The sequence below is a fragment of the Micromys minutus genome (genome assembly GCF_963924665.1).
Source record: "Micromys minutus genome assembly, chromosome: 31".
In the NCBI taxonomy this organism is placed as follows: domain Eukaryota; kingdom Metazoa; phylum Chordata; class Mammalia; order Rodentia; family Muridae; genus Micromys; species Micromys minutus.
This window is the reverse complement of record NC_137966.1, coordinates 17,613,579-17,641,096: the sequence shown is the minus strand read 5'-3', so window position 1 is coordinate 17,641,096 and position 27,518 is coordinate 17,613,579. Positions and strand designations below refer to the sequence as shown.

The window sequence follows — 27,518 nt, the reverse complement described above, 5'->3', positions numbered from 1 at the left end:
GCCTGTTAAAATTACTAGGTTTAATTTAAATGCTTGTAAATTAGCTTCAGTGATTTTTTTTTGTGTGTGTGTGTGTGAAATAAACATATTCATTATTGCTTTGGAAATTTCTGCTAATGCATTCATTTATAGGATGTCCTTTCTCCAGACTGAGTGCAAATGTTGGCTTCTTCAATTACACCATTAAAAAGCTTACAACAGACAGACAAGCCGAATTTATTAAACTAATAGAAGAACTGTAGCTGCTTTCTCAGCTCGGAGCTGTGTAGAATGTTATTGATATGAATTGTGGGGAGCCCTGTGACCTGTGGCCCAGTCCCGACCCTTTCGTACCCCATGTCCTTCCTCACTTCTGTGACCTTGGGCAGCTTCTTAACCTCAGCTTCCTAATCCTTCATACAACCTTCGAATTTATAAGAAGTTTCTAAAACCGTGACTTCTTGGATGCATCCAGAAACTTGGAGGCACTAAGACATGGCAGTAAATATCCGTAATCCCAACACTTAGGAGACTGAGGCAAGACTTCCAGACCACCCTGGGATCCACAGTAAGAGAATGTCTCAAAATAAAAAACAAACAAACAAACACCCCAGGAGGCAGAGGCAAGGAGGATCAGGAGTTCAAGTCCATCCTCATCTGCATTAAATCTGTCTCAATTTCCTTTTTCTACTAAAAATAAATAAATAAATAAATAAAATGAAGAGGTGGAATTGTATCATCTGTAATTAAAGCAGAGATCAAACTGCTCAGTGTCCCCAGGCTGTTTTCTTAGTCACCTACTCTAATTTTGATCTCCTCACAGATTTTCTAGCCTATGGTGCTAGAGTCTTCCATTTAGGACTGTGCCCAAAGGATTCGTTACAATGTTTTCCTGATTTGTAAACTAGGGAGATTAATTCGTGAGTTTGTGTTAATAAATATTTATTGCGTGCTTGTTCCATGAGCAACATACCATCAGCAGAGTCATCTGTCAGAGAGCTTACAGGAAGAAAGGGAGCCAGGAACTAATAATCACTGTCACCAGGGGAAGTATGTTTGTCTGGGGAAAGAGTTATTGTTCTGAGGACAATAAAAGTGGGTGGGGAGTCCATCTGTCTGTCCTGGGTGTGTGTGGGCTGAGACTCAGGCTCTGCAGGCTCCAGCCTGGGGCCCTTCCTAACATGTAGTCTGTCTGAGATGCTCTTTTTGGGCATCAAAGAGAGCAGCCTCAGTATCGGACACCATGAGCATCCAGAATTTGAACAGATGTATATCCAAATAGCTGTAACCCACCCCTCCCAAGAGTAAATGCAGTGTGCATGTTCACAATAAAATGTTGCTTCTCTAATAACCGAGTTTTAAATAATTTGATTCCACAGGTTTATAACCAAGATGCCTAGGCCTCTACTATATAAATCATTCTTTTGGGAATCTCTTTTAGATGTCCTTTGCCATATGTTGTTAAACATCTTGAATAAAGTGGCTTGATCAAGTCATAGAAGTTTTTTATTTTTATAACTCATGGTAGTTTTATAATCAATCGAGTCTTTATAGTTTACACGGCTCTAGTTAAGCTATTTCATTTTAAATTTTTAAAGATTTGTTGATTATTTTATTTTATGTGTATGAATGTTTTGCCTATATGGTGTGTGTGTGTGTGTGTGTGTGTGTGTGTGTGTGTGTGTGTGTGTTGGAGCACAACCTTCGGGTGTCACTCCTCATGTCTCTACCCTGTTTGAAACATGGGAGTTTCCACTGACACCTCCCATTTCTTAGCAGGGCACCCAGAGATTACAGAGATTACAGAGATTGAGCTGCTGTCTCCAGCTCGTGTTTGTTTGTTGTTGTTGTTTGCTTTTCCAAGACAGGGTTTCTCTGTGTAGACCAGGCTGGCCTGGAACTCAGAGTTCTGCCTGCCTCTGCGTCCCGGGTGCAGGGATTAAAGCACTTGGGATAGGTCATACTGCTTGTCCTAAATTAACTTTTAAAGGGATAGAGTTTTTGCTATGTTGCTCAGGCTAGCCTCAAACTTCTGAGCTGACGAAATCCTCCTGCCTCCGCTTATCCAGTAGCTAAGACTACAGGCATATGTCACGTTACCCAGTTGTCGTTTTGTTTTTGAGCAAAGATTCTAAGAAATGGGCTTGTCTTCGCTAAAGACTGGGGGCAGAGCCTTTGGAGTCTGTAAGCCCAGGGGCTAGGAGGTTGGAGATTTAGAGATATGATAAGGAAAGGAAGGAAGGAAGGAAGGAAGGAAGGAAGGAAAGGAAGGAAGGCAGAAAAAGAAAGAAAGAAAAAAAAAAACCCCAAAACACTGGGAAATTTGTCCCTAAGGGAGGAGAGACGACGGTTTCTTGAGACAACACAACTGCCAGACACCTTCCCCTCTCTGCATGTAGTTGGAGTAGCATGCAAACAAGCTTTGGGGAAAGAATACATCTGCTTATGTTTTTGTATAATAAATGAATGGGGCTACGAGCACGCATAATCACTCAACCTGTCAACTGTACTCACATTACCTTTCAACGTAGCAATAGCTAGGATAGAGTAATATCCGTACATTAGTGCATATTATCTATGAAGTAATCACAAAGATGCTGCTGCCTAGTCTGCATATGTAGTGTGCATAGTCTTTGGATGCCTGGGATGGTAAGTGGAGAATTGCCTCTGCATTCCCGAATAGTAAGTCCGAGTGGTACCACATTCTCAGGATGGCAGAAGCTAGTAACTCTGGTCACTATTGAAAGACCAAACAGATGCAAGGGTGGTGGTTCCTGTCACACCCCCATTCAGTCCACAGCAAATATACAAGAAGCCTTGCACAGAAGATGGGTGGATCTCAGAGATGACCTGGGTTGTCACAGATGTAACCAGGTAGAGAATTCAGAAACACAAGCATTCCACTCCACCCATCCGGTGCCTTTCAGAGTTGTACCTTGTGGTGCGATCAGCTTTCTAGCCAAGTGTCTTATAACTTGGATCACACGTGGTAGCTAAGGGCTATAACTCAGGTATAAAGAGAACTGAATAGAGGTGGGTACAGGACTTTATTCTGGAGAGAGGCTTAGTATATTTCGTACTGTAAGAAGGGCACTGTCTCATTCTAGGGGGAACCAGGTTACTACTGACTTTATTTCAAAGTTAAGAACAGTTGTAAAGGGTCTGGAGAGATAGCTGGGCCGTAAAGAGCATTGGTTGCTCCTCCAGAAAACCCCAGTTTCATTCCACAAGGCAGCTCACAAGTGTCTGTAACTCCAGCTCTGGGAGGTCTGTTGCCCTCTTCTCATCTCTTCTGGTACAGGAATACACGCGGCTCACAGACATGCAGGCAGGCAAACACTCGTACATATAAAAATGCACTTAGAAATGAAAAAGAAGGTAGAGGCCGAGTTACAGAGGCGAACTGCACTGAAGTCAGTGTGTCACTGCGGCTAACTTGGAAGTCCATGTGTGTCCTAGACCACAGTGGGTACGGGCTCCTAATGGGAGCAGCCACCACATCCTCTCCACGGTCACAGAGCCAGTGCTGGAAGCAGGCAGGAGGTACTGTGTCTGCTGTCCATGGCGCTGATGTACCAGCTCACCTTGTTGGCACAGAGAAGCTGTTCTACCTGAAGATCCTCTGGTACCAGGAGACTTTGGCTCTTTTGTTACCATTTTGAGACAGGGTTTCTTTGTGTAGTCCTGTCTGACCCGGAACTCACTCTGTAGACCAGGCTGGCCTCAAAGTCAGAGGTTCACCTGCCTCTGCCTCCCATGTGCTGGGATCGACGGCACGCACCACCACTGCATGGCCTCATAAAACTTTTTAGCAAGCTAGAGTCAGTGCTTGTGTGTATCAGCTGCATTTGCAAGCACTTTATAAATCTTTACTCATTCAATGTCTGTGGGGTCCATAAGACAGGTGATAATGTTATTACCTGGAGAGGGTAAGAAGCTGCCCCGAGCTGTGCAGACTCCGTAAGGCTGGGATCCGAACCGAGGCAGTTTGGTTCTAGAATCCAGGGGCTGAATGTTAACAGTGACACCGGCCTGTCAAGGGCCTTCAGTGAGAGTGTCAATGGTTCACCAATCTACCTGCGGAGGGGACCTGCCTTCTGATTAGAACCTGGCACAGTTATCTTGGTAGGAAACCAGCTAACCAGCTCAGAATTAAAGAGCTAGCTCAGCGGTTAGGCATGCTTCCTGAGCACTCAAGCTTGGTTCCTATCACCCACAGCAGGCAGCCAACAACTGTCTGTAACTCCTGCTCCAGGGAGATCCTCTGCCTCCGACCCTCCTCTTCCTCAGACCCTGCACGCATATGCACATACTGACAGGCGCCCACACATAATTAAAACTAATAAAAATAAGCCCGACAGTGGCTGAGTGTGATAGAGATCTGGACTGTACATAATGGTGTGGTCTGGTCACAGGCAAGGGACTGCCAGAATCTACCAGGCTGTCTGCAGTGTCTTCTCCCTACCTAAGGGGGCCATGTTTTTACCCCTCCCAGTGCCATGTTCTTGCTCTAGTTTTCTTACCCAAGTGTGTACCGTAGACATGGGCCTTTGCCCGTGTGCTGTACCTGCTGTTTGCTTTGTTCCTGGTTTTACTTTTTTTTTTTTTTTCCAACCAGCTTTTTTATTTAGACAGATTTCAGACCCACAGAAGTTGAGAGACCAGTATAATAGACAAGATATATCCACTTACTTAGATTTGCTAATTGTTAACATCTGCCACATGTGGATACTCCATAAATGTATGTTCACATGTATTTCCTGAATATGTGTGTATACATGCACACATATGTGCTTATGTGGATCTTGCTCTGTTGCCCTAGCTGGGATTCCACCTCCTAAGTTCATGAGGTCCTGAGGAGCTGGAATGCTTACACACAACTGTGTGTTGCTCTGTATACAACCTTTGGAGCTGTTTAACCATTACAGAGTAAAATGTAGCCATCATGGCCCTGTAGTCCCAAATTCTTTAGCTGGTATCTTGTAAGAGCAAGGATATTCTCCTATACAGACAAAACAAAGAATCATAAGAAACTCAGCCTGGTCAGGTGTGGTGGTGTACACACTAAAGCTAGCACCCAGGAGGATTGTGAGTGTGAGCCAGCGTGCGTTACATAACAAAACCTTAGCAGAAACAACAACCACCACCTCCGAGCAGTGCTTCCACATTCAACACACGCACACGCACACGCGCATGCGCGCACACACACGCACACGCACACTAATAGCAGCAAAATTTAAAAGCCAGGGAGCTGAAGATGTAGCTTGGTGGTAGAGGACTTACCTAGCCTGTGTGTGGTCCTGTGTTCAATCCAAAACATCGTGAAAAGGAATTCAGTGTCGGCAGAGTTCTCTCACAAAGTATATTCTTATGTCTCCATTGTCCAGTGGTGTCCTCTGGAAGCCTGTACTGTCTTCCCCAGGAGCTAGTCAAGGCTGATCTTACTGCATTTCGTCATCATACCTCTTTAGGCCCTTTCTATCTAAATAGTGCCTCTGCAGCATTCGAACACTTGTTTTTATTTTTAACTGTCTGTGTGTGCGTGTGTGTGTGTGTGTGCGCGTGTGTGCTTTGTTCATGGCTGCTTATGCCAGGCCTGCTAGCCTGGGGCTTCTTGGATCCTCCTGTCTCCACCTCCCACTTTGCAGTAAGAGTTCTGGGGTCCAGATACACAGTCCTGTGCCTAGCTCCTCTTGTTTCTAGGGGAGTGTAACTCAAGTCCTCATTCTTAGGTGGCAAATGCTTTTTTTTTCTTTTTTCTTTTTTTTTTTTTTTTTTCTTTTTTGGTAATATTTAAGTGCAATGTCCATGCATAAAAAAAAAAATGCTTGCGACTTACCACAAAATGAACTGCAGACCTACAAGCATCATCCAGATAAAATAGAACATCGAATCAACCCCCTTACCACTAGCTGTGTCCTCCTCCTAACAGGAACCTGTGTCCTGACTTCTGGCCCCATGGGCTGCTTTTGCCTGCATCTGAGTTTCATATAAATGGAGTCTGAAGTCTGTGTGTTTCTGTGGTCCCTTTAGCTGTGCGGTACTTTGTTAGTGAGATCATTCCTCCTTTCGTGGTTGTCATTTCTTTTTCACACTGCAGTATATTCTCTGACCACCACATCATCGGCCCACGCTGGCCTGTATGGATGTTTGGACTTTGCCCATCTATGGCTTTCCCAGAGCTTCTGTGAAAGCTCACTGTTAGCATCCTGGCGTATATCGCTCTATGTTTCTGCTGGACAAGTGAATGGTCAGAACTGTTGGGCCACAAAAATATGTGTGTCTTGCACTCCAGCAGACGGTCTCAGAGTGGAATACCAGTTGCTTTACCGTTGACATGCCCGCCCCTCAGGGTTTTCAAGCCTGCACGGTTCCACCTGCTTCTAGATCTAACTTTAGCCACTCTGGTGGCTGGCGTAGCTGCGTCTTGGTGGGTTGCATCCTGGCTGAGTGCCTTTCACAGTCAGTCGGCTGTGGTGTCGGCTGTGGTGTCGGCTGTGGTGTCGGCTGTGGTGTCGGCTGTGGTGTCGGCTGTGGTGCCTGGCTTTGCTCCCTGTGGGTGTTCATGTGTGTTGCACATTTCTACAGTGCCTGGTTTTGTGTTCTTGTTGATTTGGGGGGGGGTGGAGTTCTTTATGTGAACTATAATTCTTCTCTCATATTGGACTTTTCTTCTTACCATGAAATTGCTGTTTTATGGGTCATTTGATCAAATGTTAGCAATTGGAATAAACTTTAACCTAGCAGAATGTTTGTCTTTTCCTCTTTCTCAGTGGGTCTCTATTTTCCATGCCATATTTCCCTATGTACCTCTGAGGCCATAAAAGTCTTTCCTTATGTTTCTAAAATGTTCTGTTGTTTAGCCTTTCAAAATAGGTCTGTAATCCATGTGATACTTATTTTTGTGTGGGGTGGGGGCAAGTTTGCATCAGAACAAATAAAGATTCTACTCACCTCTGTTTTTAACTGTTTCTGCCCACCATGAAGTCCCACGAGTTTCAAATTTATACTTCACCTATTTGGAAACAATTTAAATAGGTGTTTAAAAACATTCCCATTGCCCACCAGGCTCTTCCTGCTCACCCTCAGGCCGCCTGGCCCCAGCACCAAACCTCAAGTCTCCTTTTTGTCTTACATTCATCTTTTCTAGACATTCCTTGTAACCAGAGTGATGCAGCGTGAGGCCTTTTGCGTCTGACTTCTTTTACTTACCTCTGCAGAGTGTAGTTCATCCCTGCAGTGGCGTGGACGAAGTATCCAGTGCCCCTACTGAGTCAGCTCATAGAGTCAGTACCACGGTTATCCGGTTATCCAGTTATCCGGTTATCCATCCGCCAGCTGCTGCATGTTTGGACAGCTTCCACATCTTGGCTCAACAAATAGAGCCACTCCAAACACCACACAAGGCTTGGTTTTCATAGATACTTTAGCTTCTCATAAGAAGCAACGTGTACAGGTGTGGCCATATTGTTTTATTCTGCTAGTTATCTTTTGTAAAGCAGCTTTGTTTTATCTTGGAATAGGGTTCAGTCAGGATACTGAGCAATCCTGTCACTCACCAGTAATGCTGTCCTTGTGGTGACCTTTTATAGGCAAGTTCTGGGACGCTCCCTTTAGGAACACATCGTTGACATGGAGTCATATGGTGTGTGGCCTTTATGACCGGTCTCCTTCCCTGTGAGATTCATCCTAACTGTTGTGTCTGTAACACTCCTTGTACTGCTGAACAGGGTTCCATTGTGTGGATAGATAGCCATACTGTTTATCTAGCCACCCACTGAAGGGCTGGAAGATTTATTTCCAGGTTTGGGCAGCTGTGAATAGAGTTGCTGTAAACACTGGCATATAGTGTTTTGTGTTAATACAAGGTTTAATTTCTCAAGGGCGAATATCCAGGGTTGAGGTCACTGAGTTTCAGGGCTGAGGGTTCCCCATAATGATTATCCCATTTCCAATTGCCACGCCCCATTTCTGTGACAGTTTCTGGCTCAGAAGCACTTAATGTCTCATTTATTAAAATTATACTAATAGGTATATAGAAGTTCATGGAGTTTTAATTTGCACTTCTAAGATGATTTAGTGCAGGGCGTATCAGGTACGCATCAGAACTGGCAGCAACAACGGGCGTCCACTCTGACCCCAATGCTGTCCTCAGAGCCACCCTTCCCCTGTGCTCCACGTAGAAGTTTTATTGTGAGTCAGATGCCACATTGTTTGTCTTGGTGTCTGTACGCACTGTCCTAATCACTTTAGCTCTGTGAGGGGCACTGGGAGCCTATAAAAGTGTCCCTCACTGCTCTCCAGGATGTTTACACGAAGCAACCATACCCCGGGTGACCTTTCGGGTCTGTTTTCAAGGTTCACGGTGTTGTAACAAGTGTCCTGCTTCGTTCCTTCCTCTGGTGGATTTCACGTGTGGATGCCGCCGGTTGGTGGACTGCTGGACCGTTTCTGCTTGCTTTGAACAGAGGTGCTGTGAATATCAGCTCACCTGTCTTTCTGTGGATGAGGACTGGGGTTTCTCTCTCACTCCTCCTCAGAGTAGCAGTTCTAGGTCACATTGAAGTTCCCCGTCTGTAGGAGCTGCATCATGTCATAATCTCAGCAGCAGAGTGTGAGACTTCTGTTTTGTCCTCATCCTCACCAACACTTCTGTCATCTTTGATTTTTATTGTCCCCCTCTTAGGGGGTGGAAACATTGATTGATTTACTTATTATTTTTAATTTTTTGAAAGATGTATTTATTGTGTATAGAATATTTTGTTTATACGTATGAGAGCTTTGCCTACATGAATGTATGCACACTACATGTGTGCCTGATGACCTCAGAGGTCATGTAAGTACATGCATGTATAATCAGAGGTCATGTAAGTACATGCATGTATAATCTGCCCAGTCTGAATAATGTTACTTGTATATATGTTTTCAGAGCTGACCATTTGGTACTGGATAACCATTCGGTGTGCTCTTCCCTGGGGAAGACTGTTTCTCTTGCTCCTGGTGTCCCTTGGCTGCCTGAGGTTCTCTGTGTAGGGCTGAGGCTCTGTGGGCTTTCTCTCACCGACTTTGGAATGCTTACCGATATAATTTTTGTTCAGCTCACATCTCGGCAGCCGTGTTAGTAAGGTTTTATGGCTTTAGCTTCTGACGTTCCTAGGAGACCCAGTCATACAGCAGATGCTGTTCCTCTGGCTCTTTACGGTCTTTCTGCCCCCTTTCCCAATCATCTCTGTGTGGGAATGTTTTTGTAGGCATATTTATTCATTGGGACTATGTGCACAACTCTGTGGTTTTCTGTAGAGGTTTTTATCTGCCTCAAAGAGAAGTTTCCTTGATAGGGGTTTGTCTCGGGTGTACGGGCAAATGCTTAGATTGTTCTTAGGGGTTGTGCTGGTTTAGTGAAGTGGTTGTAGGTTCTCCTCTAATCTTGGCTTCGTTTGCCCTGAGATGTTGGCTAGATTTCTCATACCATGCTCAGTGTAGTTCTGATATGTATATTCTTGATGACTAGTGCTGTTGAACAGCTTTTTGTATGTGCATGCTTCTTGGCCAAATGTGCATCTTCTTTAAGGAATTCTATTCTGATCCTTTGCTTTCTATAAAATGAGGTTATTAGGCCTGTTAATGTAGGAACGAATTGCACATTATCTCTCCATGCTCTGACCTCTGTCTTACCTCCAGCATAGCCCTGAACCTATGACCAATTTCATTTTTTTAAAGATTTTTAAAATTTATTATGTATTAAGTACACTGTAGCTGTCTTCAGACACACCAGAAGAAGGCATCAGATCTCACTACAGATGGTTGTGAGCCACCATGTGGTTGCTGGGATTTGAACTCAGGACCTCTGGAAGAGCAGTCAGTGCTCTAAATCACTGAGCCATCTCTCCAGCCCCCATGCCTTTCTGTTTCTTTGTTGATAGTTTGGAAAGAGCTAGCTCCCACTGTCATCTGCTGGCAGCATGTTCATCTGAAAGGTTCTGGAATTCTTCCTCTGGAGAGCCTTTAGTCCAGTGGGAAACTTGGGATATCTTGTATCAATCACTCAGAAATGCAAACTGAAATCTCCACGACATGGTTCTCCTTTAGTTAGAGCCAATCGATGCTTTAACCGTACTTCAGTAGTAGGAATTTCTTGTCACGCTCTGCTGAGCTAAACACACCCTCTTCCTAAGGCCCACGAGAGGGTCACTGCCTAGTTTCTCTTTCTTCTTTCCTTTTCGTGGGGTTTATGTAATCCTGCTGCTGCTGCTCAGTCTTCATGAGGATGTGAGCTTCTCTCTTCCCTCCATCTGACACTGCTCTTCAATATCTCCTCCCATCTGTAATCCTTCTTCCCTTGAGCCTTCTCACCACACCCATCCTCCCGAGCTGCCATGACACTCCATTCTGCTGCTATCCTTCATGGCCACTGACTCTGCACACCTCCCTTCTGCAGGCTTGCCTGCCCTACCCGCCTGTGCCCTTTCCTGCCTCACAGTCTCTCCTCAGCAAAGCCCCCAACAGACTTCCTGGTTGTCCAAGGTCCTTTTTTGTATGGCCTCACTCTTTCTACAAGCATTTGGCCTAGAGTTCCCATCCTGATTCCTCCACCCTCTTGGCTGCCTTTAGATGCTCTGCCTATACCTGTTCGCTCATTGCTCCTCAACATTGCCAGACCCCTCCCATATCATTGCTGAATCTCACACTTCCTCAGGCTCATCTCTGCCACACTCTGTGGCAGTAGGAGGGACATTTGTGACTTTGGTGGCCTAGCCATGTTAGCACCTTCCTTTGGGTAGAATTGCATTATAGATAGGTTCTAAGAGTGTACTATTTATTGATATAATGAATGATAAGGGTTAATATTCCCTTTTAAGAATGATCTGCATTTTTAAATGAGGTGCGTGTGTTTATGTATACACACATGGACATATATTCTCATACATGTTTTTACACACACTTTTATACATGCATAGAACTGTGGGATTCTTTCTCTTTTTCTCTCATTTTATTTCTATAGGACAGGGTCTTATTATTATAATGCTGGGGGGAGGCTGGAACTTGCCAAGCAGCTGTGGCTAGCTTTGAACTCCAGATCCTCCTCCCTCCACCTCCCAAGTGCTAGAACTTACATGTGTACACCGCTATCTCCAGATTTCAGTTACTTCTAAGGTCATTTCCCCTGCTGAACACTCACCCTATCCAAGGGAAGCTGATTAAAGGCTTTTAGAAATTTGCTAGAAATATTTTTGATGGTTTTAATGATTAAATATTATGTCGTCTATAAATTGGATTTTATTTGCACTTTGGAAAGAGGGCATTACAGTTAAGTGTGTGGTAAAGATAATAAATGTTTAATGAAAAGGAGTCACTGGGTCTGCTAGAGTTGAGGACCTGTGGCTTGGCCTTGCTTCCAGAATGTGTTATTATGGCTATTCAAGGGAATTCAAAATATTCTAAAGAACCTTACAGAGATCTTATGATGAGCCCCCCAAAAGGGAGAGCCTTTGTGGAGGTCCCATCATGCAAGGCCTTGTAGAAACAGACCAGATGTTGTAATATAGGATTTCTGATCTGCAACTAGGGACTCAGATATTGACACCCACATTTCTGCTGAGTAGGTGTCTTAATCAGGGTTTCTATTCCTGCACAAACATCATCACCAAGAAGCAAGTTGGGGAGGAAAGGGTTTATTCAGCTTACACTTCCACATTGCTGTTCATCACCAGAGGAAGTCAGGACTGGAACTCAAGCAGGTCAGGAAGCAGGAGCTGATGCAGAGGCCATGGAGGGATGTTACTTACTGCCTTGCTCCCCCTGGCTTGCTCAGCCTGCTTTCTTATAGAACCCAGGTCTACCAGCCCAGGGATGGCTCCACCCACAATGGGCTGCCCCCCCCCCTTGATCACTAGTTGAGAAAATGCCTTACAGCTGGATCTCATTGGAGGCATTTTCTCAACTGAGGCTCCTTTCTCTGTGATAACTCCAGCCTGTGTCAAGTTGACACAGAACCAGCCAGTACAGTAGGTATGGTCTTAATTCCTTTTCTCTTGCTGTGAAGAGACACCATGACCAAGGTAACTTAGAGAAGAAAGAGTTTATTGAGTTCTGACAGGTTTAGACTGTGTCTGTGACTGTCATGATGGAGAACACACAGTAGGCAGGCAGGCATGGTGCTGAAACAGTAGGTGAGAGCTCACATCTTGAGATACAACCGGGAGGCAGAGAGGGGAAGGAGGGAGGGAAGAAGTGAGAGAGAAAAGAGACTCACTTCCTCTAGTGAGGCCACACAACCTTGCCAAATAGTTCCACCAACTGGGTAATAAACATTTAAATATTTGAACCTCCTGGAGCAGGAGGCTGGTCTTTGTGCCCAATCATGACTTGGCTCCACAAGATGATACTGTGATCACAGTCCTGGTGGCTGTTACTGGACAGTCACACAATAGGAGGGGGACAGTAGGGTAACTTTGGACACAAGTTGGGTTCTGTCTGTTTTCTAAATTTGCCTCGAGTAAGGCCTCAGTAGGGACAGTGGAGCAAAACCTTTCCTGGAACATGATCTGTGGGCTCAATCCTGTTAGCATTGTGGCCATGTGCCTAGTTAAACAGTTAAGCCCCCAACATGGTCATTTGTGTAGTGTCATGTTAAAATACATGTGTCACTTGTAATGGGCGTGAAAGATCAGTGAGTTTAGGTGTTTGTATCTCCGTCTATTCTTAGGAAACAAATAGTAAAATTAAGAGTGTGTAACAAGAGGAAATTATGGTATATTTCACAAATGTTCACACCAAAACCATCTGAGAATATCATGTCACAGATTCTGAATTGTGTTAAAAACACCTTTTAGATCTATTTTATGTTTATGAATCTTTTGCCTGCATGTATTCTACATACCACATGTGTGCCTGGTATTCATGCAGGTCAGAAAAGGGAACTGGAATCATAGTCAGTTGTGAGACATCATGTAGGTGCTGGGGACTAAACTTGGCCCCTCTTGAAGAGCAACCAGTGCTCTTACCCTCTGAACCATCTCTCAAGCCCCTGAATTACCTTTTAAAACCAGATTTTCATCTCATTCAAGTTTTTTCTGCAGATATTTCAATGTTTCTAGTAATTTCAGTTCCTGTTTCTTAGGTCATCTGCCTTTTGGCATGAATCTGCTGTCTGTTTCTGAAGTGTCTGTACAGAGAAATTTTGCCTTGTAGTATTTATCCCTGAATGCTATCCATAACACGAATTTCTGTTTTCAACAGTTTCATATCTAGTTACACCTCTTCTCTACCCATTTTGTTTTTGTTTTAGCCACCTGGTGGCTGTTTGGTAAAAGTAATAGCTACCTCCAACCCTGGCAGTAAGGGTGGGTAGGTGTGAAGCTTTGCTGTTCATTATGGTAGCTGACAGCCCTAGTTGGCTACTTAAAATTTAATGCATTAAGCAGCAACAACAAATCCAGATCCTCGATCATACTTGCTGTGTTTGAGGCCTCATTTGCATATGGCTAGAGGCTCCTGCACTAGACAACAGCAGGAGTCTGCTCCGTCCAGCCCACTGGCCTCCCCATCTGTTCTTATATCAAGCTTGGGACCTTGAAGAGAAGCAAGTGTCCCTTCTGGGAGCCTGTAGAAGGTCCTTATCAGTATTACTTCGGGCACTTGATTCTGCCTGGCAGAGACTTACCTCTGACCTTAGTGGTGAGTAGGCCAGGTCTTGAGGGTGTTTTTCATGCCTTGTTGATAGCAGATGCAGGCACATTAGCCTCAACTGACAGCAAGCAGTTCATGAGCACAAGCTCTCTCTGCCTGAATCCTCTTCTAGGTCTTACGTTGTTCTGCCCTGAAACTATGTATCCCAGGCAGATCTCACTGGGGCACTTTGTATATTTTAACCCTATTATCATATATTGTGTTTCAGAAGGTCTCATGAACCCCCTGCCTCAATCCCCACATGCTTCATGCTTGGCATATTTCTTATTTTTACCAGAACTCCGGAGATCAGAGTTGGTGTTGGCTAATGCTACAAGTTTGTTTGTTTTCAAATTGTCAAACATTTATTCAGTGGGAAACCTCACACTACTGAAAATTAGTGAACACGAGTCTCATATCAATATGAACAAATCTCACAGAGAGAGCAACTTCTAGAAAGAGTACTCATAAAGTGATGTCATCCATATGAATTGTGTGTGTGTGTGTGTGTGTGTGTGTGTGTGTGCAGCCATCTAGAGGTCAGAGGACAACTTTTGAGAGTAATTTCTCTCCTCCTTCTGTGATTCCTGAGACGGGCTCTGGTCATGCGGCTGCTGAGTCACCTCACCACCTGCTTCCTTTTAGTTTTAAAGGGTACATTAGGGCTGCATATGGTTTAGGGGTGTGTACTGAGTAAGAGCCTGGGGACAGGGGCTTGATCAGTATGATGGCTTCTCTGTCTTAGGTCAGTTGGATCACAACTCTTCAGTATATTTTTCCTGACACTTTTTTTTTTTTTTGGTCTAAAATATTCTGTAGCAAATTCAGCTTTTCATTTTTCTCCTTCACATCTCTTTCTTCAGGTTTTCTATAGCGCTGGCCTGGAACTTGGTAGCCCAGGCAGGCTCCTCCCTTCCTCTCTTCCTCTGCCATCTGCCCCTTCCCTTTCTTTTGAGACAGTCTTGTGTAGGCTGGGTTGTTCTCAGACTTCACTCCATAGCCAAGGATGGCCTTCAGCTTCCCATCTTTAAGTCTGGGGAGCTGCAATTGCAGTTTAAGCCACCACATGGAGTTCACGTTCCTTTAAAACATGATGCGGATCAAAATATGTAATTATATAAAAAATGAACATTTCCTGCCATCCTGGGATCCTGTTACGTGTTGGTATACACCATGGTTTGCTTTCATGAAGCCAAGCATAGTTTTAAGTAGGGTCTGCTTTCCTGTGGCACTAACTTCTCTGAGTCTCTGTCATCTCGGGAGCGAGCACCTCTCTTCTGGAACCTTCCTTCCTGGACTTCTGCCCATTTCCTCCTCTCACAACAGCTGTTCTCCCTGGGTCTGCAGTGAAGTTCATTGGCCACCCTGCGGTCAGGGAGCCTGTGAGGGTTCCTTCAGCCCCTTCTCATGCGTGAGGTCTGTCCCTGTTGGTGTTTCCTGTGAGCTGTGTCTGTGTCAAGTGCCCTGCCACATGGCCCTCAGCCTGTCCTGAAGAAGGGCACCCACCTCCTTCCTTTTGCTTCCATCTTGTCTGCGGCACAACCGTGATTTTTCTCAAGGCACCCATGGCAGTCTGACTGTGCCAGCGTCCCCCACTCCCTGACCTTCCCTCAGACCCAAGGATCAGTTTCACATGTGGAGGTTTACGTCTCGGATACCAAACTATGTATCACATAGACAGCTTTGATTCTCCTGAAGAGAAGACTAGAGACTGCTGCTCCTGCACAGATGAAATCATACATCTTGGAGGTGCTTACAAGGAACAGGGTTTGGGACAAGGCCGGTAGCTGTGATCCCTGATACTTGGTAGGCCTGGCGGGAGGATTGCCACTCCAAGGCCTCAACCATAGAGTGAGTTCAAAGCCAGTCTGTGCAAGTCAGTGAAATATTGTCACAAAGAGAAGGCCTGGGCTCAATTCCCAGCACCTACAAAGTGGTTCACTACTCCGGTCCCATGGGATTTAGCACCCTCCACTGGCCTGTGCAGGCATCAGGTACCCACATGGTACACAGATATACTTGCAGACAAAATATCCAACACACACACACACACACACACACACACACACACACACACGGTGGGGAAGGGGGAGGTAGAGACAGAGACATGGACCCTGATGCTTTTTAAAGTGGTAAATTTGCAGCAGGCCTGTCCCTCTTAACTGCAGTATGATTTAGAAGAAAGCCGGAAACTCAAATAGACATTCTGCAAAGCAACCAATGCTGAAGCCTTATATGGTTACTTAAAGGTTAATCCAGTTTTTAAGAATCCTGTTACCCCTTTACATAACGAGAAGCTAGAGAATAGGTTGACACCTATGGTCTGTGGATCTGTGTACCATCCTTCCCAGCTGAAGATGCTCCTCAGAGGTGCGGATGCAGGCATCATAGCCCATGAGTCAGCAGAAATGGCCTTGCACATGAACACGTGCCTGGGTGAGGAAGAGCCAGCCTCAGTGGGGAGCACTGAGACGGTGTGGTGCTCACATGCTGTGGGGAAGCCATGTTAGCAGGCTAACACCCCAGCTGAGTGTTGGCCCAACCTTTCTGGCTATCCTACAAAAGTGAGAATTACAGATCTGGTGATTCTTAGAGATATGTTGTGAAGGTCGAGTTTTGTTTTGTGAGTTTAATCTCTTGAATTCTTGCCATGTAGAATTTTCAGTTCTTCAAGGTCATTTAGCACCATTTCTTATTTATATGTCTTTCTACCCTAGTTCTACCACGTTATCTATTTCCAGGACCCTTTTAAGAAACAGGGTTTTCCCCCTTTTACTTGAAACCCATGCTTTGAGTCCTCAATGCATGCATATTTCTTCCTGGCTTTATTTCTTCTTGAAATGTTAGAGCTCCTGCATCTTGTTGGGGTTTACTTATTTTTATTTTTATTTTTTTTTTTTGCTCTTAAAACCTTTTTTTTTTTAAATTTATTGAGGAGTAATCCTCTAAAGTCTGCAAGTCTGTGATTTTTAGTGTATTCGGGAGTTGTGTAACCATTACCACAACTGCACTTGACTGGTCGGTCCATCATGCCACAGAGGAAACCTCTGTCTGTTGGCAGCTGTCCTGAGCAGGCTTGGTTTGAAGCCGCTGCTGGTCTTTTGAGCTCCGCTGTCTCCTACTTCACCACAGTACTCAGCCTGGGCCTCCATTTCCCCTTCATGCCTGTTTAACTCATTGTTAAAATGCCCATGTCTCTTCTGAACACCCTCAGGCCCTCAGCCAACACCAGACAGCTTTCTGTCTCTTCCAGTTTCCCCATTGTGGGGGACATTTCACTGAAATGGAACCATCTATAAGTGACCTTTTGAAACTGGCTTTTTATTTTCTTTTTTTCAAGATATTTTTCTATTTGGTTTTTCCCCATTATTTACCTGTTACATATTCTCAGATTTACTTATTAATTTGCAGTGTGGTCTGGAAAACAGAGCCTGAGCAGGGAGGGCAAGCATCCTACCACTGAGCTTCACCTGCTTCTTCAGTTTTAATTTCTGTTCTTTCTGGAATCTACTTTCCATGTGTCTGTTTAATACCTACATCCCCGGGAACAGGGACATATACATCCCAGGAACATGAACACATACATCCCCGGGAACAGGGACATATACATCCCCGGGAACAGGGACATATACATCCCCGGGAACAGGGACATATACATCCCTGGGAACAGGAACATATACATCCCCAGGAACAGGAACATATACATCCCCGGGAACAGGGACATATACATTCCTGGGAACAGGGACATATACATCCCCAGGAACAGGAGCATACACATCCCCGGGAACAGGAGCATATACATCCCCGGGAACAGGAGCATACACATCCCCGGGAACAGGAGCATACACATCCCCGGGAACAGGAGCATATACATCCCCGGGAACAGGAACATACTCAGACACCTTTGCTGCTGCGCAGGGAGGTGGCAGCAGCAGCAATGTCTGTGTTTTAGTCCTTATCCTGGGTCCTGATGCTGACCGTATGGGTTGGGTTTGCTGAGCTGGAGCCTGCAGGCTGCTGTGAGTGTATACAGTGTGCTCTCCCAGAGTCGATGATCCTGCAGCCTGGGTGAAGACCACCATAGCTGAAGGTTGACTTGATTATTTTTTTTTATGGATAAAACTTCACCAGTATACACATAGTATTTGATGAAACCTGTGATTATCATCGAGTAGTGAGCCACCACATCAGTCCTCCCCCCCTCAGTCATTTGTTTTACATAGGAGTAGAAAGATTTGATCCATATAGAATTCTTTGATTGTTAGAAGATGGAAATAGTTAAACAGGCTCTTGCTCTTAAGCAGAAGCATTAAAAAATGAAAGCGTTTTCTAGACGTTGGTGATTTGATGGGTCAGGAGTGCTTTTAATTCTTACTGTCTTTATTTGACCAATTGAACTTTAGCTTAAAAAATAATTTTTATTTTCCTGGCCATTTCAAAAACACAGGACAAAGGGAAGAGACATGTTAGGATGTTTATGAGCCAGCCCAAGCTCATTGCCTCTCTTGTGTTTATTGTTTTAAATCATTAGTGAGGTCAGCTTCTAGGCATCTGTTATGTTGTTCTTTTAACCCCCAAGTCACGTCTTAAGCACTCTTTCCTGGCTTTGAAAAAAAACAAAATGTCTTCTCTTTCTGGAACACTGACCATCCTTAGATTCCTGGTGACTGAGGAGCTCTCACTCCCAAGCAGGCCCCCACCAGACAGGACACAACGGAAGACTCTACACGCACTCTTCTCTAAACTGAACTTCCTCATTTATTCATACACCCCATCACTAAAGCTGATTGTCAGTGTGTGTGGGACAGAGTCTTTGCCCTCAAACAATTGGTGACACACAGTCACTCCCCCCCGTTACCATCAGGGGGTTGGTTTAAGGATTCCCCCATGGACATCAAAATATGATCACGTCCCTTATATAAGATGTCACATTTTCATATAATCTATATAAATTGTTCTGTATGCTTTAGATTATCTCTAGATTGCTCAGAACACCCAGTATAGTGTAAATGCTATATAAATATTAAATACATAGAATTAACTTATCTTAACTTAGCAATAGACAAGGAAAATGTCTGGTTTGTTCAATATAAACACGTTTTGTTTTGTTTTATGTGTATGCATATGTGATATGCATGTGTATACATACATGTTTGCATGTGTAGATGTGTTCTCATATGTGAGTACATGTGTGTGCATGCATGGGAAGGCCTGAAGTTGATGTGTTCCCTCCATAGCCTCCCACTTTGTTTTTTGAGGCAACTGAGCCCAGAGCCATCAGTCAGCTAGACCAGTTCGCTGGCTTGTTCTGGGGATCTCATTTCTACCTCCCAAGTGCCAGAGTTATAGGTGGCTGCCACATCCACTTCACTTTTACATACGTGTTGGGCATCTGAACTCCAGTCCTCATAAAGCATTTTATCCACTGGACCAGCTCTCCAGGTCCCCGGTGAGCCACAGTTGAGTTCACAGAAGAAACAACTCATGGGTGAGAAGGGTAGGCTGAAGAATTCCCGAGGGCTGGAGAGATGCTCCGCGAGCAAGAGAGCTACTGTGAAACTGTGAGAATTGGAGCTCAGATCCCTAGCACCCTCATAATAAGCTAAGTGTGGCTGTAACCCCAGTGCCGTGGGGGTCAGAGCTTGAGTGGAGCGTGTGGAGGTAGGATTGCTGGTGCTTGTCTTAGATCTAGTGTCAATAGTAGACTTGAAGGAACAGAGATGAAGACAGAACAGGATTCCCAGTGTCCTCTTCTAGCCTCTCTCTGGAACACACACACACACACACACACACACACACACACACACACACACACACACACACACACACACGGAAAGCTGGGTCTAGAATCCTAGCTACTTAGGAGGCTGAGGCAAGAGCGTCAAATAGTTGGGGTCAGCCTGTGTTACCAAGTGAGATTGAATCCTGCTTAAGCAACTTAGTAAGACCCCAATCTTAAAACTTGCAAAGAAGGAGAGAGAGGGTGGGTGAAGATCTAAAGCCCCATCTCTCCCAAAGGATCTATAGGCAGTTAGTGCTTCCTGGGAGAGGAGTTTCCTGTTTGTGCATAGGCACCGGCAAGTTGCCAAGCTTTTATAAATAACTCCTCACTTGTGGTCTTGTAAGCAACCCTAATTAAACTCATCGGGCTACCAACAATACAATACAATAAAACAAGAGACACAGGGAATCAGCAAGAATGGCAGCTTAACAAGAGAGGGTAACGGTGGTAAATATGATCAAAATACATTGTATATGTGTATTAAAGTGTCGTAACAGAACCTGCCTACCATGCACTGGGTCCAGGGTACTGTCTCCAGTGTGGGAGGGAGGGAAATATTCAAGGAGGTGAACCATGAGAAGCCCTGGATATGAATTCTGTCACTAGGTGGGAACACATTAGGAAGCTCCTCCCCTCTCTGCAGCCCTGTAAAATGAAGCTGGTAAAAGATAGTGTTGCTGAGGTTAAAAAAAAAAGGGAATACTGATAAAAGATAGGAGTGTTGCTGAGGTTTAAAAAAAAAAAAAAAAGGAATACCAAGAAAACTCGTAGGAAATAATACTAATTATTCTCCCGTGTGTGCACATTTAACAAGATAAATAAATGCTTTGCTTGATTTTGAACCCAGATGAGCTCTTCTAGTCATATCAGAAGCCAGGGTCTGTGAGGGTGGTTACCCACAAATCTTAACACTTGGGCCTACGATTCCCACAAGGCTCCAGACCAGAGGTTCTTTTGTCACTGTGGATCTCACTGGACGCTAAACCTACCTTCATGCTGGCGTCTCTTCAGAGTGGGCAGCAGGATTTACTTTAAGTTTAGCTCTTTATGTTAAAGCCTAAGTAAAAAGATACTTACTTTATCCTTGCTAGCGATGTCTGTGTCGCTGTGACGTCTCTGCAAGTTGGTCATTCTGAGCTCCCCAAGAGAGACGAAAGTGAAGAGCAAGTTGAAGCAGCTCTCTACCTGCTTCCCTCTGTAGAAGGAGCACGAGAAGGGCTCCTGATGATGAACAGATCAAACACATTGATCATGACAGGCGCCGTTATCAGGCACAGTGAGCACTGAACACCACCATAAAGACCATCGAATCGGACTCTTGAAGTATCACCCCAGTCTCATGGGATGGTCTTCTTCTCAGCCTCAGAGATGAGCAAACAAGATGAAGTGGCTCATACGGTTGAGAAGTAATGGTTAGGGCTCATCTTTAAAGAACACACCTCTCCTGTATTGGCCTCCTGACAAAGAAGCATTGCCTGTCTCCACCACCCTCTCCACCCATGTCTGCCTTTTCCACTGGTCCCTTAACTCTTTTTCCCTTTTTCATCCATGATGCAGACTCTGGGGACATCCACAGATGAGTGCACTTCAGGACAGCTGTTGCCCTGACTACACACACACACACACACACACACACACACACACACACACGAGATACACAAAGAGATTAGCCATGACACATTTGCCTAAACTTCCATGTGCTGACTATATTTTGTCAACTTGACACACGCTGGAGTCCCTTGGGAAGAGGGAACCTCAACTAAGGAGTTGCCTCCATCAGACTGACCTATGGGCAAAGGTGTGGGGCGTTTTCTTGACTCATGACTGATGTGACAGGAGGGCCAGCTCACTGTGGACTCTGCCACCTCTGGGCCAGTGACCCTGGGTTAAATACAGAAAACACAACAACAAAACAAACAGGCAAGCCATGGAGAGCAAGCCAGTGGCAGCATTTCTCCGTGGCCTGCTTCTGTTCCTGAGTCCAGGTGCCTGCCCTGAGCTCCTGCCCTGGCTTCCCTTAATGGAGGCCTGTCCCCTGTAAGCTGAAATACAGCCATTCCTCCTTAAACTGCTTTGGGTCATGAGTTTATCACAGCAATGGAAAACAAACTAGGACATGCTGAAAGCCAGAGACAAAGCTGACTGCATCCTGAGACCCTCTCTCTCTCTCTCTCTCTCTCTCTCTCTCTCTCTCACACACACACACACACACACACACACACACACAGAGAGAGAGAGAGAGAGGCCTAGCCAGCCACACTAAGCTTAGCACCATCTGATGACTACACCTGCCAAAGGCTCTTTTATTGGAGGGATCCCCTTAGACTATGAAACACCACTGTCTGGGGACGGGTGCCTGGGCTGACCTCACTGGGAGTACATGCTCTTAGAGGAAGCTTTCTGTCCTAGTCTGATGGTTCTGCCATAACAGAATACCACAGACGGGGCAAAGTCATGTCTCGGAGCTCTGAAGGCTTGTAAGTCTCGGATCTAGGCATCAGTGCTGATTTGGTTGTCTGGTGACGGCTGTATCCTTCTGAGGAACTGTTGTCACAGGGCTGAAGGAAAAGCTGTTCTAGTACTACATAAAGCCTTTAGAAGAACCTTAGTCCTATCCACGAAAGAGACTCCTCATGACCTATCTGCCACTGATAGCCCTGCCTCTTATCCTCTTGTAGAAGCCTTTTCGCTTTGGAGAGGTCACATTTATACTCCTGGAGTAGCCGGTATAGCCTTACCCTGCATGCTGGTGGCATAACCACTGTCACACCTGTTCACCCATCACCTGGGCCCCCTCTTCAAATGATAGATCCCACACAGGTCCCACCCATAGCTTGAGTGCCCTCCTGTCCTCTCTGCATCCCTCGTTGTACGTACTGTGGAATGGAAGTGCTTAATAACGTGTGTTGTGTGTTGAGTGAACACACATGCTATTCCAAACACCAAGCAACAGCCAACCCCAGGGAGACATGACAGCACAGACAGGCTGCTGCCACATGGTGCTCCTGAGGGAGTGCTTGGCCTCGGGGTTCCTAAGGTGCCCTTGCTCAGCACTTTCTCTGGCATAGGTACCACTTCCTCCAGGAAAGCTGCGTTTTCTCCTACAGTGCAATCGGACAGTTTCCTGGACGAAGGACCCTGCCTGGTGTTACGATCACCCTCACATCGGGATGGCTCCTTATGACTAACGGTCAGGGATTGGTATTTATAGGTCAGAACCAAACCAAGCAGACTATGGAACTGTCCGTCAGTCTGTCCCGCTTTCTCCACAAAGCAGACACGAGATGCCTTCGTGGAAGAACTGTTAACATTGATTTCAGTTCCCAGAGGTAAACCATGCAGCCAGCCATGAGCAAACATTATGGAAATAAACAGTGCATCTGGGAGGCAGGGGTCTCTGCGTCTGTCTGGGAAGACAGGAAGGTGCAAGAAGCGTGGCCTTCTCTGTTCACCGTACTTCATTCACCTTCTGCAGAGAACCAGCCAGCTGCACTTCAGGCAACCGTGGTTTCCATCTGTGCTGATTGTAACTTTTATCCATCATAGGTTTGAAGACATACCTGATATCGGGTCAGAGAGCCAAGGAGTCCCACTGCAGCTGTGCAGAGGCCCTGCTTTCTGGCTTTGAGGTCATTGACGACTCACGGGCGTCCTCAGGCCCTAGGGGACAGGGGACAGCGTCGCCAGGGAGTGTCAGTGACTTGGCGCAGACTGTCAAAACCTTTGATAACCTTAAGGTTAGTTTTTTTTTTTTTTTTTTTTCCCTCTCTCTTTCTCTCTTCTACAACTTTGTAGTGAGCCTACAGTAGAAAACATAAACTAATCAATGCCCTATGGCTAACAACTCAGGATGCCTTTCAATTTAACATTTTACACACCTCCATTTTCTCTCTGTTTTGCCTAAATCTATTTTTCAGTTTCGTTCATTCTTTTCTTTAGCCTGTGGTGTCTTTGGGGGCTTCTCAAAGACAATGATAACATCAGTAGAGGTGATTTCCCTTATGTTGTGCTCGGAGAGCTAGAATCTATTTCCTTTTGGAGACCAACCTTAATTACTTTTCTGTTTTTTGAGATCCACAATTAAATGATCCATTTATTTTTTTGTTTTGTTTTATTGTGTTATATTGGTTTTGGGTTTTTTGAGATGAGATTTCTTTGTGTAGCCCTCAATATCCTGGAACTAGTTCTGTAGACCAGGCTGGCCTCACACTGACAGAGATTGACCACTAAAGGTGTGCACCATCAACTGACCTGCAATTTTGTGACTAATATAAGAGTGAATCTTGCAGTGTAGTTCTACTTTTAAAAAAAAAGAGCATTGGTGAGAATATTCTGGCATTTTGTTTCTGCAACAGAGATTCCCTGTGACAGTCTAGAAGTGCCTATGTCTGGACTGATATGGCATAAAAAAACTACTGAGGGCGTAACACGCTCAAATTCAGGCATAGGGAGTTTTTCTCATTGGGTACTGTTTTCCCATATTCATTGGATTGAGTTTCCCTGTTGGTGCCTTTTGTTTATGCGTTTACTTTTAGTTTATTCATCCTCTGTTTCTCTTACTCTGTGTGTGTGTGTGTGTATGTGTATGTGTGTGTGTGTGTGTGTGTTTGTTCATTAAGACAAGAGGTCAACCACTGATGTCTGCCCCCCCATTTTAAAAGCAGAGCCTCTCACTAGGACCTGGGACTCACTAATTAGACCCTGCTGCAGGCCAGTGTCCTGTCTGCCCCCTCAGCACTGGAGTTTAAGTTCAGGTCACTAGCCCCAGCTCTTCATGGGGAGCTGGAATCAAACCCAGGTCTTCATGTGTTCATAGCAAGCATCTTACTGACAGTGCTCCCCTTCTGTTTATTTTCATGTTTAAATATTTGCTGTTTCCATTTTTAAGAAGAAAGCAAGATGCTTCTAACAGCTCTCTGCTGTTTGGACTTTCAGATGACAAAATGGTGGCTGGCGGGCTATGGTAACAGCTGTTGTCTAGTGTGACTGACCTACAGTCACTGGATTTGAAAGCTAGCTGCATGTTCATAAGCTTGAGCCTTTTTTATAGGCTGGGTGGTTTTTAATTCTAGCATTCAGGAGGTTGAAGCAGGAGGATTAATGTGAGTTTGAGAACAGTCTAAACTAGAGGGCAAGACCCTGTCTCCAGAATAACAAGAAGTAAGCTAGTTTTACAGTGTGGCCATCTGTTGGCATATCCACGTTGTTTTATATGTGAAGATTCTGAACTTCAGTGCTGATCATCTGATTACTTCTGGTCACGCATGTCCAGGTTTATTAAAGCTCACTCATCATTTTACTGGTGTATTTCCTGATGGTCAACCCCATCTCTGACCTCTGACCTCTGCCTAATACCACATATACCCCTTCACAGTTATGCTAATCCAAATGTCCCCATCGTTGCCCCATGTCACCCAGGCTACTACTACCATGGGTGACAGCTTAGGCTGGTAGTGTTAGACACCTGTATATGCAGGGTAGTCAGACTATCCGACTTCCTCTCAACTGCCTGCCTTAGAGATGGGGACAGGTACTCTATGCATCCAAGGGGGCTGTCAGGTTACAGACTGGCTTAAAACAGGCAGGGAAGAATTAAAACAACAAAAACAACCAACCAAACAAACAAACAAAAAGAACCCTGTGGTTTTACATGTTCTTTGTGCATGGGGAAAGATGGTTTCCCCCAGGCCTCAAACTGAGCCTTATTTAATAAAGAAATAGAGCTCAGAACTCAAAATTAATGCCTCTATTTGTCTGCCTATTGGGCATGCGTGGTTGAGTTCTTCTGGCTACACTATCAACTCTAGTGTCGGGGATTCTGGGGATTCTAGGCTAAAATGCCTTAAGACAAATTTCTCTTCTCTTGAAAAACCGTTTTCTTCTAGTTGCAAATCTGTCTTGATCAGAAGGGCAAAAAACTATTGAGCATATTCTATTGCCATGTTCACGTTTCCATACACAAGTTTCCTGGACGTGGAAGACTGAAGTGTTGAGTTGACTGAACAGCCAAGACGTTTGTGAGATGGGGAAAAGGTTCTTGTGTCCCTTTCAGGAGGGAAAGAGGAGTTAGCTCATGAGGTATAATGTCTGGGTTCTGGGTGGGTAGTTTGACCACATGGTAAGAATTCTTCAGACTAGACCACAGAACACTGGTGTCAGTCGATTCCACATTTGGGGTATACAGCACAGGAAGAGAGAGAAGGCAGGCCACAGGGTGGAGTCAGTACTGCCAGGAGCCCTTCTTACAGTCCCATCTCCCCGTATCAGAAGAGAGCAGGCATCCAGGTCTGAGAACTCAGTAGCATTGGGTAACTGTACTAGGATTCTACACGGAGGGGCAGAATGCTGAATCTGCATCCAAGACAATGAAGAAGACACTCAGCCCTATTTCAGATCCATTCTTGAGCAGGAGATTTTGTATAGTGCCAGATGTCGGCTCTGTGTTCTTTGTACCAGTCTCTCCAGTCTACCTGTCTGTCAGTGCCTTGAACTCATGACATTGCCTTAGTAATATTGTCTGCCCTAACATGAGCTTTTTTCCATTGCTCTGGGATCCTGTGCAGAGTCTGTTTACCTCCCCTCAGCACTGCTTTTCCAGTGTCAGGGACCACTTCATCGAGGAGAGTAAACTCCTAGTGTTTCATGACCTGGTACCCTGAAGAGGGCTAGCATAGAGTGGTGTCTCTCAACATCTGTTCCCTTTTGCGATAGAGACTCAGGATGGACACAGGTTGAAATACAAAAGAGACTGTAGTCTGGCTGACTTGTAAAATTCTGAGTCAACAAGCCAGACAGTATTTCTCTAACCACTAGGCTACCACAACAGCCATTGCTACCTGTTCTGAGAAATCAGAGAGGTGTTTGGGAGGAGCCTTGCTATCTAACAGAGCAACCTCAAACTCACAATCCTCTCGCTGAGTCTCCCAAGTGCTGAGAGTATGGGCATGTGACAATGTATTTGACACTGTTTCTCACAGTTATAAGTCAGAGGATATCTTAAAAGACCTTTTGAAACTCGTGAGATGGCTCAAGAGGTCAAGGTGCTTGTCACCAAGCCTGACAATCAAAGTTCAGTCTTCAGGACCCTCAAGGTAGAAGGAGAAAGCCAACTCAAACAGGTTGTTCTGATTTCCACATGCATGCCCTAGCATGCACACAGCATAAAGAAACAAAAATGTAATAAAGTACGTACGTTAACTGAGAGGAAAGACATGCGTAATGTCTTTAATGAACGCTGTTGGATATGTAGTCCTATGTGTGAGGGACATTTCTCAGAACACTAAATACTTTTCTTATTTTGTTTTTTCTGATGGAATAGTAGCAATATAATAGCAACATAGTAGCAATATTCTTTCTTCCTGGGCTACTGAAACTAATCTACACATTCTTTTCTCTTTTCTTCCTTTTTTTTTTTTTTTTTTTAATATAGGGCCTAATGCAGAACTCCTGATCTCTCTGTCTCTGTCTCTGGTATTATAAGCCTGCACCACTGTGCTTAACAGAATCTAATTTATCCTTCACCTGCTTTTTTTTTTTTTTTTAATGAATCTTGGTTTTTAAGTTCAAAAGTCCTATGGAGCCAAGGAAGTAAATGAAAAGTTCAGTAATTAGCTTCTTTGATTCTACATGAGGTGACTTTGAGATCTTGTGTTTGAGTTTTAAAGTGGTTTATTTATGGCTTTGCCTCCAGTGTTCTTGAAGTGTCTTGCTTCCTGTTCTCACGGGTCTGTGGGGCCTTTCTCTTCTGTGATCGTTGTTGCTTTGTTTTCCTGTAAGGATTCATTTCTATTCGCTTCTGATATTTTCTTAGCAGAAATCACCTGTTTTCAAAGTGTTCCACAGGTGGCATAGTGACTTCTTCCCACTGTGGAGCACCCAGAGTTCGTGATTAGGGTCACATGTTTTTCTGCTTGGGCTCATATTTCCTCTGTGACTTTCTAACTGGGTAACTGTATGTGAGTCCCTTCTCCTCTCCGCCTTGGTTTGCTCTTGTATAAGATGGAACTTACTGTGCCTGTGTTATGGGAGTTTCTGAGGAGGAAACATTGAGACACATAGTGTTTGGAGGGGGTTTCAGTGATTGATGTGT

At 44.8% G+C, this 27,518-nt stretch overlaps 1 protein-coding gene across 2 annotated transcripts in view; it reads left to right on the top strand.

The window, feature by feature from the left end:
• ADCY9 (adenylate cyclase 9) overlaps window positions 1-27,518 on the top strand; it is a 118,688-nt gene that overhangs the window by 58,706 nt on the left and 32,464 nt on the right. For both annotated transcript variants that reach the window (XM_080942518.1, XM_080942517.1), the window contains exon 3: window positions 22,976-23,166. In XM_080942518.1, the coding sequence (XP_080798644.1) occupies window positions 22,976-23,166 (191 nt within the window). The remainder of the gene's footprint in view (window positions 1-22,975; window positions 23,167-27,518) is intronic.